General features: G+C 34.2%; 2 protein-coding genes across 6 annotated transcripts; both read right to left on the reverse strand.

Annotated features, from left to right (window-relative positions):
* Positions 1-816: 816 nt before the first annotated feature.
* Positions 817-7,197, reverse strand: LOC127138763 (uncharacterized). 2 transcript variants are annotated; one of them, XM_051065274.1, is made up of 9 exons: positions 7,026-7,197; positions 6,873-6,935; positions 3,117-3,732; positions 2,482-2,916; positions 2,259-2,390; positions 1,871-2,052; positions 1,659-1,770; positions 1,430-1,573; positions 817-1,299 (listed from the first exon to the last, which is right to left on the reverse strand). In XM_051065274.1, the coding sequence occupies exons 3-9, from the start codon at positions 3,720-3,722 to the stop codon at positions 1,186-1,188; spliced, it is 1,725 nt and encodes a 574-aa protein (XP_050921231.1). In that variant the 5' UTR covers positions 3,723-3,732; positions 6,873-6,935; positions 7,026-7,197; the 3' UTR covers positions 817-1,185. The 2 variants fall into 2 exon arrangements, with proteins under 2 accessions (XP_050921231.1, XP_050921232.1); XM_051065275.1 differs by lacking the exons at positions 6,873-6,935; positions 7,026-7,197 and having other exon boundaries at positions 3,117-3,860.
* Positions 7,198-8,910: 1,713 nt separating this feature from the next.
* On the reverse strand, positions 8,911-10,973 carry LOC127138764 (mitotic-spindle organizing protein 1B). Of its 4 annotated transcripts, none has more exons than XM_051065280.1 (3): positions 10,715-10,973; positions 10,078-10,349; positions 8,911-9,178 (listed from the first exon to the last, which is right to left on the reverse strand). In XM_051065280.1, the coding sequence occupies exon 2, from the start codon at positions 10,339-10,341 to the stop codon at positions 10,126-10,128; it is 216 nt and encodes a 71-aa protein (XP_050921237.1). In that variant the 5' UTR covers positions 10,342-10,349; positions 10,715-10,973; the 3' UTR covers positions 8,911-9,178; positions 10,078-10,125. The 4 variants fall into 4 exon arrangements, with proteins under 4 accessions (XP_050921237.1, XP_050921235.1, XP_050921236.1 ...); XM_051065278.1 differs by lacking the exon at positions 8,911-9,178 and adding an exon at positions 9,621-10,033 and having other exon boundaries at positions 10,118-10,349; XM_051065279.1 differs by lacking the exon at positions 8,911-9,178 and adding an exon at positions 9,621-9,980.
* Between the last annotated feature and the right edge of the window lie 9,154 nt (positions 10,974-20,127).

Raw genomic sequence — 20,127 nt, forward strand, 5'->3', positions numbered from 1 at the left:
TCGACTATGATTAACATATGTTCGACAATTTGGATTATAGGGGGATATGTTGAGATATAAGATATAATCCAAATTGTGTGTGGCCAAAACCCAAAGCTGATTAGGGTTTAGGGTTTGTTATTTAATTTGTTATATTTGTTATTTAGTAGTCAAGTAACTTTGTATATAAATACATACATATGTAAATCAATTTGCAATACAATCATTCTTCAAGAATATAATCTTTATTTTCATAATCTTTTTCTCTCCTCACTAAAAATGTTTCACGCACTAACAACATGTATGAGTTTACGTCCTTTTCTTTCGTTGTCTTTATATTTCCTTAATTGAAAGACTCTTTTATTCTTGTTATTTATTGCGTTTGTTTAATTCTATTTATTGATTTTCATTTGCTTTAGTTCAAGTTCTTAAATTATTAAAGTCTGTCTTCGCTTCGTCTGCGTGTTGACATTCATAGTCACTTCGCACATATTTTCTTGTTCACGTGTTTTATACAAAAATTGATTATAAGATTTTTTGAGTTAATCTCACAAACTAATTAAACTCGTGATTGTTCTTTAAAAACACATGCGAACAAGTACTCATGCAACTTAAAAGGACACTCACATTTCTTCGAACCGATGTCATCCCGCATGCGAAATGTTTTGAAGGTATCCAAACGTTAACTTCCGTATTATTTCAAAGACATTTTTTATTTTTTTAAGGGTGACTCTTCACCGCTAAGAATGGGAAGAACAATCCCGGAAATTAAAGATACCGGATCCAAATCTTGCACAGTATAGACAGCTTCAATATGTATTGGACAAAACACTACACTTGACATGAAACATGAGTATATTACATTATTAAACTAACTTTGTAAATTGTTAAATATATGTATGCAGCTACACACAGCAAAGTTACAACATTAGAGAGAACTATCTCAAAAAAATTCACTACTGAAATCAACAACTCATAACTGAAGATCCTATTCCTACATTGTGAGACAGGTTGTTACAATTTCATAGCAGAAACATCTATTGACTGGAGTGTACTTTCTTCACAAAATCTTCTGAGTGAGGGACTTCACACTTCATACTAGTAGTAAGCATTGAGCATTGGAAAAGATATTTTAAGAATAATAACAAATGTTTAGTAGCCAACATTTTGTAACCATTAGCAGTAGTGTTAAAAATCAGTGACTTCTCATGATGATGCTATGCCAGCCAAAAGTTCTCTAGACCCTGCTAGGTTTCCTGGTACACGTTGCCTTATCTCTTCAAATGCACACAATGTTTCTGAGTCCAAACCTCCAGCAAACTTCAAAACAGCAAATAAAACACGGTTCGGATTTAAGGCTTCAATATAGGATACGTCCAAATCTCGTTTTTCTGAACAATTTCAGGTTACAGATTTCATTTACTTCCCTTAGAAGTTGCTAAAGAATTACCTGATGGGCTCTGTAAGCAAAATGTACACCCTGAAGTAGAAGAGAATCTTGACTGGATTCTCTGTCTGAATTTCGAATGGATTCGAGCTCCATTGTCAATCTTTTCATGTACATCTTCACCAGAGTCATAGAAGCCTGCTTTATCTGCGTAAATGGTGAATTTTTAATCAACTCAAGTTCTAATAAGCCTTTTCAAAGGCCAATCGGGGTACCGAGTGACTGTTTATACCTTGCTCGTTATTCCTGAATCAAGCATCCATGCAGTTGGAATATTGTAAACTTGATACGAACATATGGCAGAATTTCGCAGCACGACTAGCTTCTGTATGCTCCGCTCAGACCTACCACAACGCGGAACAGAATTAGCCTCTCCCACCGGTAAATCTATCATATCTAATTATCTATAGTTCATAAATAGAATCATTGTCACAATAATCTTACTTGTCTAATAGACTTGCCATCCTTTTCAAACTAGCTACACATGGAATGTCAGGATCATCCTTGTACGATGAAATCTCTTGTTCCAACATTTTAAGCTCGCGATACTCAACTGCAGCCTCACGCATCGCATCGGCTTTCTTCTCAGGCCACTTAAAATGCTTCAAGACCGCGCGCTCATCAGCCTGCACAATACATCTTATCGTTTATGTACAATGTCAAATGCATAGTTATACTCAGAAAACGGTATTTAATTAGAAAAGGATCTTATCTTTTATTGTATAAAAACTAGATATAAGAAACTTTTCAAAACTATCTATCTTATGAAGAGTGAAGACGCGAATTGATTGCATCAATGGCCCACCAATAAATAACTTTGGCAGAAACTTACCAAAGTAGATAGTTCACCATCAAGCCAATCAACAAACTTGAGGACGTCTTCAATATCGACATAGGCTGCGTCAACCACCTTTTTAATAAGCTCATTAATGAACTCTCCTTTTGTTTGAATGTCCAACCTTATCTAGAAACAATGGTCAGTCTTATCAGCCCTCACTCATTGACTAACAGAACAATTTTGAAAGTTCGTTAACACAATTAAATGCAATGCTTACTGCTAACAGATGAGCCGAACGGTTTTGAATTTCTCCTACAATGCTATTGTGTGCACTGTTAGTTATTGGTTTATGAGGATAACTCATGGATCCTCTGGAGTCTTTCTTCGCGTCCTGACTTTTTAACGAGTGAAATAGTTGGACAGTTGCAGAAGCCTTATGAGTGTTGGCCAATTTTGCCAAAGGCCGAGACGGAATCGGCGGTGGTGGCGGCGGAGGAGGTGGCAGGAGGCATTGATTGGTTGGTGATTTTGTTCCTATACTTGCATGTTGAGGAATGACATGACTTATTGTTGGAGTTGGAATCGGAATTGAAGCTTTAACGAAAATCGCGTCGTGATTAGCTTCTTTTTTCACCTTAGACCTTTCCAATTTGTCGGCAATGAGTTTTTGTATGTCTTTAAATTTAGAACTCTTGTGTTCTCCAATTGTCTCCTTCATTCAAGTAAAATAAAAATCAGATTCGTTGCCAAGAACACAGTTTATAGCCGACAAAGATAACCTTTTATGATCTCAATTTTGTACCAACATATGAATTATCACTTTTAACACTGAGGAAGTTTCAAACAAACACATTGTATGTACTATGAATCATGACAGAAGAAAACAAAGCAATGAATATATAAAATTCTCACCTTTTTAGTACTACTAGTGGAAACAGCTGCTAAATTAGCTTCAGCAATAGCGAGATTCTGAGTAAGCTTTATATTCTGAGACTCAAGCTCAATTTTCAAGCTCTTAACATGTTCCAATTCATCCTTCAAAGCCTTCACCTCAGACTGCAAATTCTTGATCAAACTCTCACTCACCTCAAGCTTCTCAAGCAACTCTTTCTTCTCCTTGGCATCATGATCATCCTCAATCCTCCTTCGCCGCGGCGGAGCAACAACAGCAACCTTAGTCTCTTCAACCTCCCTACTACTAGTACTACCTCTGTGAGAAGTTTCAACCTCTTGAATGGATTTCATCACAATACTCCTCTTGGCCTTTGAATTGTTCTTGAGCTCTGGAGGTACTGACTTAGCTCTTGTTGATGAAATGGGGGAGAGTCTATTAACAATCTCTGGTGGTGTTTTTGGAGATTCTTTGGTTTTAGAAGAAGCTCTTACTCTAAAACGTGTTGTTGTTGATGCTGTTTGCGGAACAGTTTGTAGAGACTTAGTATCAGTACTATGTTGTTGTTGTTGTTGATGTTTGAACGTAGTTCTTGGTGTGGTTGATGTTGGATTTTTTTGCTTCATGGTTATGATACTGAAAATGGGGTGTGAAAGAAGAGAGAAAAGATGAAAAGAAGGACAAAGGGGAAGTACTATTGTAACAGGAACCTGACACGTAGAATATATATATATATATATATATATATATATATATATATAAAAAAAAGACAGAGTTTATGCTACATACGTGTGTGTTGTGTGTTGTGTGTGAGTGTGAGTGTGAGTGGAGAAATGGTATATGTATATGTATGTGGTAGATGGTTGCCATAGATGAACACTTTGAACCTAACCACACAGAAAGAAAGTGACATAAGGTTAATGATACAACATGTACAGTTAGATGATGCCGGACAAAACGGAAGGAAAAAAATATTTTTATTTCTGTCTTATTCAACTTGTGTTGGCACATGATTTCACTTGTGGTGAATTTATTTTTTAAATTTAAATGTTCGCTGATTTCATTTTATTTTATTGCGAATTTTTGCAGAGTATTAATCAGGACGGACATTTCTGTTTGATTTCATTGTATTTTAGGACTATGTGGTGTCTCATTGAAGTAGCTTTGAAGACAGGGCCTTGTTAATACTAATTTGATTAAAGATTGTGTTGATAGAGAAAATAAAAGATCCAAGTTGGAGCTATTTTGTTTTGTGGTTTTGTTTTATTATGTGTCTTGTAATGTAAAACAGCAAAAAGTTGTTGTAAGGAGGAACCAATTAGCATATATACGGCACACATATAGCTAAAGTAGTTGTGGGTCTAAATTTGTTTCTTAATGCAATTTAGAAGAAACAATCAATTATTTGACCCTCAACATTAATTGCAAAAGTCATGTGAAATTTAATATTTATAAGTAAGCATCATCATTTAACACTAATTAACGTTCACATAGATTAAGAAGAATCATTTATATGATATTTAATATTTTTTTCTTTTTATTTAATATAAAACTTTTAAATCACATTTGTTCTAGAATCACAAAATATTTAAAATATGAATATTTATTTTTGTATATCTAACCTTTTAGTGACTTATTGTCAATATAAAACTTGATCACTCCTTAGTATATATAACATATGAGTGTTCAAAATCGAACAAATCCAATAGAAAATCGTAATTAATCAGACTAAATCAAACCGAAACTGCAAAAAGATTTTATTTGGTTCGGATTTGTTTCGATCTTTTTTTAACAAAACCGTTTGGTTTGGTTCGGTTTGCAATTTGTATTTTGTAAACCGAACTAAACTAAACCAAATCGTATTATGTTACGATCTAAACTTCACTTATCCCACATCCAACCAAAAATCCAAAGCTATTATGTTTTAACCTTACAAATGTTTTCTTATTCACATTTATGATTTCAGTTTCAATTTTCTCAAATCTCTTATAGTAATATCGCACATTCTTCTCAACTTCTTTGTCATATACTTCTCATTTTTATGTTATTGTTTTCTTTTTTAATTACGTTTTTATCGCACTTTTATCTTCTAATCTCACATCTCTCTTGTTCTTTCTTTTTCATCTTCTTCAATCTCCCCTCTGTTTTTCTTTTTTACTATAATATTTTTTATATTATTTTATACTTCTATTTTATATTTTTTACTTTATTTTTGTTTAATATGATTTTTGTATATCTAATAAGAAGTTTTTATCTAAATACGATGAATTTTATTGTTATTTGATAATGTTTGAATGGTTAAACATAAAGTTATGTTATTTTCTATATCGATGCATGTATGGTTCGTAAGACATCGAATCAATCAAATCAACCTAAACCGCGTTGATTTGGTTGGTTTTATTTTATTTTTAAAAACCAATCAAACCAAATCAAACCGCATATTTTTTTTTCTTGCGATTCAAATGATTTTTAGCGTCAAAACGACTCAAACCGCACCGCAAACATCCCTACATTAAAATATAACATGATTCAACTTTATTAAAATAAACTAACACACATTACTAACAAATTTGGTTCTATGAAGTGTTGGTTTTTACAAAAAAAATATAAACATGTCTTTTTTATTTTAAATTGATTATTTTTGGGGGGCAGCGGCACAAATTAATCTCTTTACAAAGACGGTTTGATTAGGTCTTTCATTCAATTTCTAGCTTATAGCACAATTAAACAACCTAGTTGATTTCCAAATGATTATATTATTACTTGGGCAATAATAATTTACCTAATTATTCTCTTCAAAGTTTAAGGGGAGCAACACTTTGATAACATTTCTTAGAAGCTCTTTGATGTCAAAATCAAATTTATAAAGCTCGGTTTGTATTCTATCATATTCCTTTCTTTGTCTTCACGGCTAATTACCACTATGAATTCAAGCAAAGACAATTACATAGCATAGGGGGAATCAATTATTAAAAAAGATAAAAAGCTAACATATTCAAATATTTGTTAGCAATTAGTGGAGTTAAAGTAAAGCAATTCATTTTATATATATAAAAAAAACAATTTACTTTAAATGATATAAAAAAATCAAACTAAGTCTCACTCTAAATATATAAATTAAAAAAGAATGGGGATTAATTACTCTAAGAGTAAATTTATGTAGTAAGTAGGCAAGCAAAACCCACTAACAAAAAGATGAACTACATCAATTCTTGAATCATGATTCATTGTCGATAAAACAATATTCGATAGGCCCCAATAATTTACTAGTAACAATAAAAAAAACAGTTATAAAAAGGGAATATATAAAGGTGGTACTAAATATAAAATAAAATTACAATTTTTTTTTATAAAATATTTAATATAAATTTAGTTAGAGTGGTTATGGATCCATTTGTTATAACAACACAAAAAACATCCAAGAAAATATAAATTTATGAAACTTGTTTCATTACTTAATTGAGCAAAACATGAATGATTGACAATGTTTAACGTATGTGCGAAAGGTGTATTGGTTGGTGTTATATATGTACAATTTATTTTCACCAAACATTTAGTTTAATGAATCCGTGAAATATGAAGAAAGTTTGAAAGCATATCCACATGTGACAGTGCATGAATGTGTGAGACAAAAATCAGAAACCACCGTTTACTACTCACTACTTTCTTGCCACATATTTCACATGACACCAAATGCAAAAAACAAACATTTTTACTAAATCACATGTTTGTCTCTATTCCTTTGATTAGAAATTAATTAATAGCATAAATAATACCTGTCTAAGAACTTGAATATTTCACATGAATCATGAAGAAATCCTTTCCATGTTATTCATCATCTAGTAAGAAATAGGAACATGTATAAATTTTGTGTAAGATATATATATATATATATAGATGAAGTTTGGTTAAAAAGAGAAAATTGGTACCTTGGCTTTTACCAATGAGTTTAGGTGGGTATATATATTTGTCTTATATGCATTTTTTCTTCTTCTTTGTGGCGATTGATATTTTTGATTATGAGAGAGATGGAAATGTATGATGAAGGGGAAGCTATGGAGAGAAAAAGGGTTGTAGGGGTTGAGTATATAGGTAAATAAGTGATTCCCTTTGAAGTAATACTTAAAATATTTTAAGGAAAAATTCCAAGTTTTCACTTGTTTGTTGTGATTTCATGTCAGATGAGGTGTCCTATTTTAAGGAGGTTGTAATTGCATTCCTTTTGTCTTTTGTAACTTTGGGTGTTGAATTCATGTGCTTAAATTCTAAACCCTCTTGCCATAGAGGTGTGAACACAAAATTAACCCTTTTCTAGTTGGTACATCAGTATAATTACAAGAATTAAGTATCTTAAAATGTTTATATCAAACTAGTTCTTAATTAATTTCTTAACAAACTTCTAACAATATCCCTTTGGAGCCAAAACAGAATTTATGTCTTTTTCTTGAGGATAATTGGTTGATTTGAATATTTTGTATTCACACTATCATACTTTTGAGTTTAGGTTTAAGTATAATTAGTTAACAAGACAGGCTATTAAAAAGTGTAATGGGGGTAATTGCACCTGACTTGGAGTTTAACTATGGTTAAACCGTAGTTAAATAAAATTTATCTATATATTTGTTACATTTAAATTGTGATTAAATACAATCCTACACGTTTTACCACATTTGAATCATGACTAAATTGAAATTCCTACAAATAATCTCTTAAAAGTTAAAGACTGTTTTATAAGTTAGTCTTAAATCGATCATGAACTATCTAAATATTTTATTTATAAAAGATGTGATTTTGGTATCAGAGCACGGCTTAATAAGAGAGCAAAAGTGAGATTCTCGTGCATTCAATCTTGGTATCGAAATCTTCTGATTAACATAACATAATGATACTTTAAACTCATTTATCTTTGCTTACCATTGTAATTACAATAACAGAAACTAGAAATGTTTTTCTACTTTATAGCGTACTGTGTCTTGTACAAACTTGGAATGTTGGGCGGATCTTACTAACTAAATATAGGCATGAAATTTTTGTACTTGGGTTAGGAAATCATAGTTCCTCATTTGAAAAGTTATTACCTTATATGGTATTTTTCACTCTGCACTCTTCCTTTTAAACCATTCTTATTACTTGCCGAATACATCTACCTATTTTGTTAGTAGCTTATAGTCTATCATGAGGCACTTCAACCATGACCATAGGCCTTCAAGCTTTGATATACGTTGTGCATAACAAGAGGTATGTCAGGTGCTAAGCTAAATGTGTAGGTTATAAAGTTTTCTAGTTTTACTAATTGAGTTGATGAAAATGTACTTTATTTGGAAATTAAGCTAGCTATGATATGAGCATGACATAGAGATACACTAGTGAATTGTAGATTTGAAGCTAAGCAGTTGACCTGATCAAGTGATTTGGGAGTTTTTAGTTACCCATTGATGATAGTTTAGTGGTTGATTATTTGATGCTCAATATAGGTAGGACCATGTTTCTATCCAGTGCTGTTTTTCTTAAAAGTAAACAATAAGCAAGTTTGAGGTGTGATAAACCATCATCATGTGTTTACACCACTAAACCCACTATAATGATAAAAGGAGTAAAATTCACTTGGTTTCCTAATAACAACAAAACACAATCTTATGATGGGATCTAAACACATCCTTTAAAAAGTGGTTATGAAAGTTTAAACAGATTTCTGCAGGTGGTTTGGGATAGATGGAGCAGTGAATAGACCTATCCTTATTTTGATCATAATTTTGTTAGCCATAGACCATGTTACATATCCCTTGGAGAAAGAATTGAAGAAAAACTCTTGGGTAAGAGAAAAGTAAGTAGAAACATTGAGACAAATATGTATCATTTGCATATTCAATATTTTGAGATTTTAGATGACATCAAGTAACTACAACAGATACATTTGATAAATTCTATATTTATTTTTTAGAAAATGGAATGCAGAAAAAGAGGGCAATACAGTGCAAATACCAATTTCAATGGATAAGGAAATCAAAATTAGAAAACAAATCTAAATCCAAAGATGGAGAGACATCCACACATCATGTGCACAATGCACAATCCAACGAACCTGCACACGGGCACGAAACCAAATTGGAAAAAATGTGATGTGCGAACTAACGAGCACTGAACCCATATTTTTTTAAAATGGCGAATAATAAATTCGCCACAAGGATCTAATCTTCTTACCATTTATGGAGTTATACAGTCAATACTAACATTACACATATATATACATTAGTCCTGACTAGTTAATAATATGCACTTTCAATATGAAGTAAAAGATGCAGACATTATGATCCCTACACTAAGGTATGAAAAACAGAAAATGTAATATATGAACTAAAAGTTAAAACCAAAGGTCATTGAACCTAAACATAAGAATAATAGGCAAGTCTCATAAAGCTAGGAACCTTCAAGCCTGATTTGAGCTTACAAAAATGTAGGAAACAAACAAAAATACCTTTGAACGTGACAGTTGGATAAAATATATGAATTGTATGCATGTCACATAAAACAAGAAAGGAAGGATTTCCTTGTTTCATAGATGTAATAAAAGAATACATTAGGTAGGTACCCATTACTAGGAAACATTGCTAAAACACATATTGCTTCCAAGATAAACCAATCTTACAGACTCCCCTAAGTCAGCTCAGTTGGTAGCTGTGCAGGAAAATTAAATGCTGAACTCCAGCCACTAGACTACTTGACCAAAAATAAAAAACCAATCTTACAATAAAGTTAGACAATAGCTTTTGTAAATAAATAGTCTTCAAGTAACAATAAGAACAAAACACAACAAGTACTTCTGTTAGGCAGAAATCTTATACACCTGAACTACTCTTCCATTGTTCCGGTTATCTACAATGCTCCTAAAACAATCAGCATTTCTTGATAAATCAATCTTTTTGTTCCGTGTATTCACCTTTGCATGCGATACAATCATTCAAATATAAGCATAAAAAATACCTTCCACAAAACAATATTTGAGATAGGAGCAACAAAATACATGTATGATCAAGAAGGAGGTGTGGGATGCAATGATGACGGTGGGAGCCTCTCCTTTCTAAGTTCCTTGACAATAGCAGCAAGTGCTTCAGGATTGACCCCAAGATCACAGAGGGCAATGAGAATAGAAAGTGCATGACGGTCTAAACCCGTGTCGAGTATATTGGACATGTGAAATGCCAGGTCCAAAGATTCACGTGCACTTCTCGCGGCTTCTGGATCCATGCTTAAAGCTGGTGTGAATAAGATATGCTTAAATAATCAGAATTGCAAAAGTGAAAGCAACTAAATACAGAGCAAAGTTACCCTCTAAACTACTATCTAAAACCTAAAGCCAATGTTTTCAAAATCGAACAGGCAAAATGGGCGAGACCTTCATGTCATTGTTTGATCCACCTTTGAACCAATTAATAATTAGGGTTCATAAACTTCATTCAACTTTACGTGCAATCAGAATAATACTTAATTCAATTCATACTTGCGATTGTAACTCATGAGTAACTCTTCTAACAAAAATACAAATTGAGACATAAAGAACCAAGTGGAATCTCGTTCGAAGCGGAGAAAGTGAGAAACGCAGAAGGATCGATTGACAAACCTGTTCGAGCGAAGGTGAAGGATGTTTCGGCGTGACGGAGGGACGTGCAGCAAAAGAACCTACGCGAACTGCGAAGATTCGAGCCGGAAAGGAAGCAGGTTGACGTGCCGGACGAGAACGGCGTGACGGTGGAGCGTTCGCCGGACGGTTCGGTGAGAAGAAGAAACGAAATTTAGGTCGAATTTCGATAAAATTTGGGAATGGAGAAAAAATTGGAAATTTTGTTTCATTTGGACCGGAGCTGAATGAAAAAGGTATCGGTTCGAACCGGTATTTCAGTAAATAAATTTATTAATTAGAAATTTAATCATTTAATTTGTCCATATTTTAATATTAAATATTTATATTTTTTTTCTCACATAAACACTTGTTTATTTCCTATATTTATAAAGAAGAGAATTCCTGCGCTGGTTTCTTAGCCAATATCGGTCTCAATTGTAATTCAATCACCATTTTTTATTACATTCTTAGTGGTATTGAAAAGGATTTTGTATATAATAAGTTATATATGTTTTCATATAAACTATTTTTCTTTTTTATGATCCTTGGTCCCCTTTATAACACTTCTTTTTATAATATATGAGACTATTTAAAAAATGATTGTTTAGTTGCTAATGTTTTCATGTAAACACACGAATTTATGTAATTATTTTTATGTAAATATAAAAAAATTGATATTATTAATGCATATCAATTAAAATTTTATAAAATTTAATTGTTATACTTTGCGGCTGCAAAATAATTTATATTGTTAATTAGTGTATATTATCTCCGTTTTTTATTATATGTCACTTTGGAAAAATATTTTGTACCACAATATAAGTCGTTTTATAATATCAATGAATCGTTAATGTTATTTTTCCTATTATATCCTAAAATATTTATTATTCTCTCTCCTTTCAATTATGTCAATTTATCTTTCCAATACTAATAATGAAGGATAATTTTGTAAAATCCTTCATAATTTATCTTTTTTATACTATAATTATTACATTTTTTAATACGTGTAAAAAGTCAAAAACGACTTATAATAAAAAACGGAGGGAGTATTAATTAAATTTTTGTGTGAATGATATTAAAAACTTAATAATTTCTTCATAATAATTTTTTTTTAGAAATTAATCATTTTATAATGAAATTAATTTATATATATTATTATTGTAAAGAAATATTTACAGTTTCAATTCCTTTTTTTTGTATGTTGTCTTTTGTTCTGCTTTAAGTTGTAACTTCTTGTGTTGAAGTAGGTTGTTCGACAGAAACAAGGAAGTTATTGAAATGCATTGTCTTATCGAAACGTCGAAGTAGTGTACCTCGACAGGAACTTCGACTTAGGTTTAATTTTGTAGTGTTAGTAAAATTAGGTATTTTGGGCTTTGCGTAATGAGCAAGCAAACCCAAAATCTATAAATGGGAAGTAATCTTTATTAATTGTAATACACAACACATAATTTGCAGTTGCAAATAGTAAAATCTCAGTTTGAGACCTGAGAGTTACTCTGCAAAATTTTGTCTTCTTCTTCCTTTGTTTGAAAACCCTAATTTTCTTTTCTTCTCCAATTCAATTTTTCTTTCTTCTTTCATTAACAATTGTACATCGCAATCTTGCAATCAAAGTTGGTTGATTCACTCGAGTGAAGTGTTAAGAACAAAAGAGAATCTGATCGGTGTGATTGAATCTTGTTCATCAAGATTGCAGCGGAATTCTCCATGAATTTCCAACATCTGGTATCTAGAGCACTGATTGAGTGATTCTTGGAAGCATAACATGATGAATCATCCGAAAGGACATTTTCCGACGGTCTTCCAATTCTAAAGAATCATAATTATGAGAATTGGTACAAGCAGATAAAAGATGTCTTTTGTTATCAAGATCTTTGGGATCTTGTGAAGGAGGGAGTGGTGTCGCTTGCAGCAAACGCGACGGATGAAGAAAAGGTTGTACACAAAGAACTAAAGAAGAAAGATTATACAACTCTCTTTATGATCCATCAACGCGTTGATGCAGAAAATTTCGAAAAAGTTAGTGATGTTGTATCAGTGAAAGAAGCATGGGAAATTCTATAAAAAAATCGTTTTGAGGCGTAAAAAAGGTGAAAGAAGTGAGGTTACAGACTCACAAATTGCTTCCGATGGAAGACAATGAAAGCATAATTGATTTTTTCACTAAGGTTACAAAACTGGTGAATCAAATCAAGGTATGTGGAGAGGTGTTGACATCAAGATCGGTTGAAAAGACTAGAAGAAATTTCATTAATAAAGAAGATGCAAAAAAGTTATAAAAAAAGAGATGAAAATTATTTTGTAACAAGACTATTTTGTACACCTTAAACACACATAAAAACTATTTTATAACAAGACTAAAAGAAATTTCATTAATAAAGAAGATGCAAAAAAGTTATAAAAAAAGAGATGAAAATTAACCAAGAGAACTTGAAACACGAAGAAAGGTAATTACAATCATTGGTTTGGTTCATCGGTTTGGCGATTTCTAAAAACTAAAATCGAGAGCCGAACCAAATCATGTTTGGTCTTTGAACCAAACTAGAAAATATGGTTTTTTTGTTTGGTCTGATTTGGATTATCGGTTTTTTATAATCCGCTTACACTCCTAATCACTGACATCAAAACACACACAATCTTTTTTTAGGTGCATTAAAGGCCATGCACATCAATGTTGGTTTAGTGAGTTAGGCATGCCATAAAAATATGTCCTGGCCGGACCCGGTCGCCCGACTCCAAATCTAACGGGGAAAACTCCATTTAACTTGGGGTGGGTGCGAGTGGGGCCAAACTCGGTTTTTAGTTATGGGGGAGGAGATGCTAGATACCCGCCTCACACCCATCTTCGCCCCTCTCTGCCATATTAAATTTATTGGCTAAATTACTCTTATGGTCTCCCGATTTTACCTAATTCACGAAATTAGTCCCCCTATTTTAAACTCAAACAATTTTGGTCCCCTTTCACGTTTTTTCATAAAATTTCGATGAAATGTTCGTTTTTTAACTTATATTTTTATCAGTAAAGTTAAACAATAGATGTATATACGGTGATTTGTCATGTTTCACAAGTAACTTGTCATTTAAAAATAGGAAATATTGTTAATTTGAAGTGCAAAAATATGAGAAGGGGACCAAAGTTGTTTAAATTTAAAATAGTGGGATCAATTGTGAATCAGATAAAATAGGGGGAACAAAACTGTAAATAAACCAAATTTATTTTTATCATCTTTATTTTTACTAATTTTACTATACATTTACTTTTCTTAATCTTTAGATACCACTAATCTTCAATATACGCTATTTTCAATACTACTAAATTTCTGTACTCATAGTCTCACTTAGCCACGACAAATCGAGGTCCAAGCGAGGCAAGTCAGAATCCCAAATCAGCAATCTCGTTAAGTGAGCCATATGTGGCTAAGTGAGCCTCTGTTTTTAAGACTGGTCTAAATCCATTTTTAAATCATCTTCTTCAACCTTTAACCACTTTAAACCATGTGTAATCATATCATAATATACTCAAACATTTCATACCATGAATTTTATCATTTATATAGACAAGTATGTTTACATTAATTCCTAACCTAATGAATTTCTAACAATGACAACACAATTCATGCCATCAACATGTCATAACATCATGTAACAACAACGACATAGTTTCATCATATGATTTTACAACATGAACATAACACCAATACAACCACAACACAACAACCATACAAGAATCAATACAACACTACTTCAATATGTAATCTCATAACATCACCACAATATCAATACTCAACAACACAACATAACACGCAACATCAACATAACATGACTTCATGACATAATCTCACGACTTCACCACATCATTAATACTCAACAACACAAAACAACATATCATCATGGATTACTAACAATAACACAAGACATAGCAAGAATCATATTTCAATCATCAATTTCACAAACAAATAAGAATGCATCAAAATCCTAAATTCAATTTTCATGTAAAATTTTCCCCAAAGCTAAAACTATCTAAGAGCCCATTGTCGCATCACGCGAAAAACCGGCGGGAAACGAAAACAACAGAGCCGCCACCGTGCGTTATTTATCCCAAAAGAGGGAAAGGAAACGCTCAGAGTAAACCTGGGAAAAGACATGGTCTCGCGACCAAAGAGAATGGGATCGGGAGTCGGTTATGCGAAGGGAAGGTATTAGCACCCCTACGCATCCGTCGTACTCGACGGGATCCACGCACAATAGGAAGGAAAATGGTTTCTAAACACTGCTCACACACACACAACACAGGCAAAGGCAAACGTGGAGCCTGAATGCCAATCACTGGACTTACATCAGCATCCGAACCAAAACACACACAAAGAGGCAAACGTGGAGCCTGAATGCCAATCACTGGACTTACATCAGCATCCGAACCAACAAACCCACACTGGAACCCAAATGCCACTCGATGGACTTACATCAGTTTCCAAGCACACAACAAGACGAAACAAAGACACAGGCGCCCGGAGAGATCTGCTCATCTCCTGCCTACGTACCTCATCTGGTATGAGGATCAGGGCGACGTAGTTCCCCTACGGAGGGAAAAAGGACTAGCCTAAACCAGATAACAGAGGGAGACACAACACTAGGGAGACTACGACTCGAGCCTAGATGTTGTCATGCAAAATCATCCCTAAGTTAAGGTTTCTAGCTAACTTGCACAGGAAGCAAGCCTACCTTAAACATGACTTGCACAGGAAGCAAGCCACACACACACTTAACTTGCACAGGAAGCAAGCCAAGCAAAACCTAACTTGCACAGGAAGCAAGTCTAAACTAACCCTAACTCGCACAGGAAGCAAGTCAAACAAACATGCAAGCACAGGTAGCACACACTATACACAAGCAATGGGCTCAAACAAGGTTAGGTTTTAGTCGAGGGGTCATATCAACCTCAACAAACAAACCACTGGAACTGGGTAGTGTTAGCTCTTAACCTTGCCATTGAGGGGCTAAGGTGAAGCAGATGAAAGGTGAGTGAAGATAAGACTTCACAGCTCTTATCCCTGGCCTGGGAGAGCTTAAGACAAGAATGTGTGGGTTCAGAAAGTGGGAACCCCTCTACACATTTGAAACTGACTCAACTGTACAATTGTACAAGATCTTGGGTTTGTATCTGCAATGCATCAACACAGTGGTGTGAGCAAAGCAGATGACACACAGAATAGCAGGGGATAGGTTGCTTATCCCTTGGGTTCTGCCAATTGCCTCTTCACTTAGGAGGTCTTTGACTCTATACAAGGACAAATGTAAACAGTCACAAACATTGCCTCTTAAGGAGGACTTCAGACAGTTGCCTGGCCAAGTAACAGGCCAGGTCTTCCAGACTACATGAAGAAAAGAAGTATACTTCAATGCAAATTGCTTAACAAGCAAAGCAAAGCAAAAGTTCACAAGGAACTGAGCAACTAAAAGCACCTGAAATAGTCAAACAGACATTAGTATACAACTTCAAGATTAAAGCAAAAGGAAACAGATCAACAGTCAATCATAAGCAAGAGAATGTGCAAGGCATAAGGCTCAAGGCATGTGAGCCAAGCCACCTACAAAACAAACAAGTTAGTCAATGATATTCAAGCAAGCTCAATCAAAAAGAATTGGTCTCATTGGTCATTTGTTGGTCAACCTGAAAACATGAGCTCAAAGGTGAGTAACAGGACCACTAGGGCTAGCCTAGGGTCAAAAGGGAATGAAAACATCAAAACAGCAAAGGTCAAGTATCCAAAATCATGTTCAAACAATCAAGAAACAAACCCAAGTGGTTACACATTCACATCATTCATCATTATCATTTCATGAGCAAATTAGGTCAAAGCATGGCATTTAGAAGCTCATAGAAGTCAACAGCAAGACTTGAATCAAAAGCAATCTTAAACATTTCCAAAAATCATCAAATAAATCATGATCAGTCACAACCCACAGCAAGGTAAGCATGTCAAATTTTATCTCATTTGGACAAGTGGAAGGCAGTCAATAAAAATCAGAAAGTCAAAGCAATTTTGAACATGCTCAAAGAAGTCAACCAATCATGCATCAACTTGAAAAATTCATAAATCAGAGATGGCATATGATAAATGAATGGGACTAAAACCATGGCAAATATTAAGATGTCTAGTTATCTCATGTAAAATTTCATGTCCATCTAATAAAGTATGAGAATTTTACAAATGAAATGGGAACAAGTGTCACACAAGGTCAACATAAGATCAAACAGAGAACAAAAATCTCAATCAAATGGAAAATGCCATAAACAAATCCACAAAAATTCACATACAAACTAGACATATTCAAGCTCAATCATGCAAAAATTAAATCCATTTTGAGGTCAATAGGCATGGCTAATAAAATCAACAAGTTGCACATCAATGGTGTGACACAAATTGTCACACCCTAATTCAAAAATTCATAACTCACAATCCAGATAAGATAAATTCACAAACTCTACAACAAAATCACCATGAGTGTGTCTAGTTTAATCACAAAAAATTTGGGAGCCATTGGATAAAGTATCACCATTTCACAAATGTTTTGGCAAAAGGTACAAAATATGAGCACATGTCACAAACCCTAATACCAATTAAAATTCACTCATCCAAAAAATCAGCAAAAATCATGATAAAAAAGTAGAGATCCAGATGAACACAATGCAAAAATTCCCATGAAATTTGGATTAAAAACAAAGGGGTTATGATTTTTACAAGTTGGAGATCAAAAATGAAATAAAAAAACAAAAAAACAACATTATTCAATGGGACAAGGGCACGCTGGATGGCAGTTTTGTAATTTTCTGGAACTTAAATGGAACGCTGCGTTCCGGATGGCCTGCGTGTCACACGCTGATTCGTTACATGGCCAAAAAACAACAGAAAACATGCAAGGCACGGCTTCATGGATCAAACACGATGCAATTAGGGTTCTAACACATTCAACATCAAAAATTTCCAGATTTTCAGCAAGAAAAAGTTGTAACCAAAATCAACAATCCACATACCACTGTGTTCATCTCTTAATGCTCGTCAATAATCCAAGATCAATTTACCCTAATACGAACTAACAAGGATGAACCAAGCCAAAACAAATTCACACATCAAACTTCAATCCAACATAACTTTCAAAATAACCAACCATTTTCAATCATTCAAAGCTCAGTGTGATCAGGGCAAGGAGATCTATAAAGTGTATAGCATGGATTAGAGAAAAAAGAGAATCAAATTTTTACTTGATTTTGAAGAAATGAATGCAGCAGTGGTTGTTTTGTGATGCCTTGCTAAAACAGATGTCCTATGACCCTCCAGATGATGAATGATGAAGATGGTTTGGCTCAATGATGCTTGTTTTCGCTCGACACCAACTCTGCCATGGAAGGGTGGCTGTTAATGCAGTTGTGGTTCCTTGGCCTACAGTCAAGAATGATGCTCCAAAACTGCTTCCTGAATGATGATATATGATGATGCAAGGACCAGGGCTCGAATGCTTTTGGATTTTTTTGGAGAAAAGCTCAACAGTTCAGAAATGAGGTTTTTGGGAGAGAGGATTTTTCTGTCTTCAAATGGTGGCTGCTAGGGTTTCTTTCAGCAGAAAAATGATGAATATATACTCTGTTTAATGGTACTGATCAAGGTTCATGAAAAGGTGGAATAGAGTTGGTGAAAAGTGTCCTTTTGCCAATTTTCAAGCAAGTTGGTGATGGGTGTGTGTACTGCACGAAAATGGGCTTTGAACATGTCCAAAATATGATTTCTGAACATATTTGATTGGTAGAATTGGTTGGAAGTGGTTAATTTTGAAACTCATTTTTCAACCTCACTTGAAATTAATTCATGCAAGTCCAAAAATGCCATTTTGATTGGTAATGTTTTGGTGCATGAAAGTTACATTTTTGGAAAGAGGAGGTTAAATATGACTTGTTGGAAAAAACCTCACCAAATTTGGCCAAATGGTTTGAGAGATATGGCCTTTTGAAGTTCAAAAATTTCTGAAAATGATTCGATCATAACTTGCCAACCATACATGGGAATTGAGAGTTCTTGGACTTTTTGGAAATGGGAGAACAAGATCTTCAACTTTCATGTTGGGCAAAAATTCATTTGAAGCTTGTATCATGATGTAAGTTTGAGGATCAAGACTTTCCATTTTTGGCAAGTTTCAGTTACAGGTCCAGTTTCTATTTTTGGAAATTTCTTGTTTGGCTTCCAATTCTTCAATAATGGTCTTTGACATGATACATGAGGCCTATTTGGACATGAATGAGCTCTCTCAAACCAAATCCAACCATCAAAACCATAAAATCAGACACAGTTGACCAAGTTTGACTTTTTAGGGTTTCTGACTGACTGTGCATTGACTGATGACTTCTGAACATCCAATCCTTGACCAAAATACTTCAAAAGGACCCCTAGGTCATGTGAACATGTTGGACAAACCCTAGGGCCTTGGCTCAATGGAATTTGTACTTGCTTGCTTGACTGACTGATCTCCTGACCAGTTTGACCTAATTCTTCTGACTGGCTTGCACTTGAGGCAAAGGGGACAATGCAATGTTATGTAGTGGACCATGTTATGCTATGACCTAATATGAGAATGTATGTACAATGATAGGTGCAAATTTGAGGTGCTACAGCTGCCCCTATTCAATCGGCTGGGAACCCGAACGGATGATAGCAACAGCTGTCAGACTTTCAGGGTAAACAGGGATTGAATACCAAGAACCGTAGAAGTTTGCACTCTGCCGGATATGATACAAGAAGAACCACGTCATTTACCGATGACGCCTGCAATTGACAACTTCAGAAGGGCGAAATCATTTACTGATGGTTAGAAACTGGAAACTTGATATTTACCGATATCAACTTCAGCAAGACCATTTACCGATGGCTGCTGGGAAACAACTCTGATGTAAAAGGAAGCAAGACCATTTACCGATGGCGGCTTCAAAGAAACTTGACATTTACCGATATCAACTTCAACTCGACCATTTACCGATGGCTACTGCAAACTGGGGATCCGATATTTACCGATATCGAAGAAAATGGGGCCATTTACCGATGGCGGATAAAACTGGGCATTCCATATTTACCGATATCGAAGCATACGGGGCCATTTACCGATGGCGTCTCCACTTGAGGAGGAACAAAATCTTTGTGGTGTAATCAGACAAGACGTTTACCGACGACTTCTGGGGATCTTGATTTTATCAACAAGGAAACAAAGCATGACCAGACATTTACCGATGACTGGGATGAGACTCGACGCTTACCGACATCGAAAGATGATGTTTACCGACATCAAAACAAACGACCAGACATTTACCGATGACCGGGGAACACTTCACTAAGGGAAAAAACAAATATTTGCAACTGGAAACC

The sequence above is a fragment of the Lathyrus oleraceus genome, chromosome 4 (assembly GCF_024323335.1).
Source record: "Lathyrus oleraceus cultivar Zhongwan6 chromosome 4, CAAS_Psat_ZW6_1.0, whole genome shotgun sequence".
NCBI lineage: Eukaryota > Viridiplantae > Streptophyta > Magnoliopsida > Fabales > Fabaceae > Lathyrus > Lathyrus oleraceus.

Excerpts from the sequence above, each read along its gene's own strand:
- LOC127138763 (XM_051065274.1), bottom strand. The coding sequence starts at position 3,722 with ATGAAGCAAAAAAATCCAACATCAACCACACCAAGAACTACGTTCAAA. Across the intron at positions 1,771-1,870 it reads ATGGCAAGTCTATTAGACAA|GTCTGAGCGGAGCATACAGA; the intron begins GTAAGATTATTG and ends GCGTTGTGGTAG. Across the intron at positions 1,574-1,658 it reads ATTCAGGAATAACGAGCAAG|ATAAAGCAGGCTTCTATGAC; the intron begins GTATAAACAGTC and ends CCATTTACGCAG.
- LOC127138764 (XM_051065280.1), bottom strand. The coding sequence starts at position 10,341 with ATGGATCCAGAAGCCGCGAGAAGTGCACGTGAATCTTTGGACCTGGCA.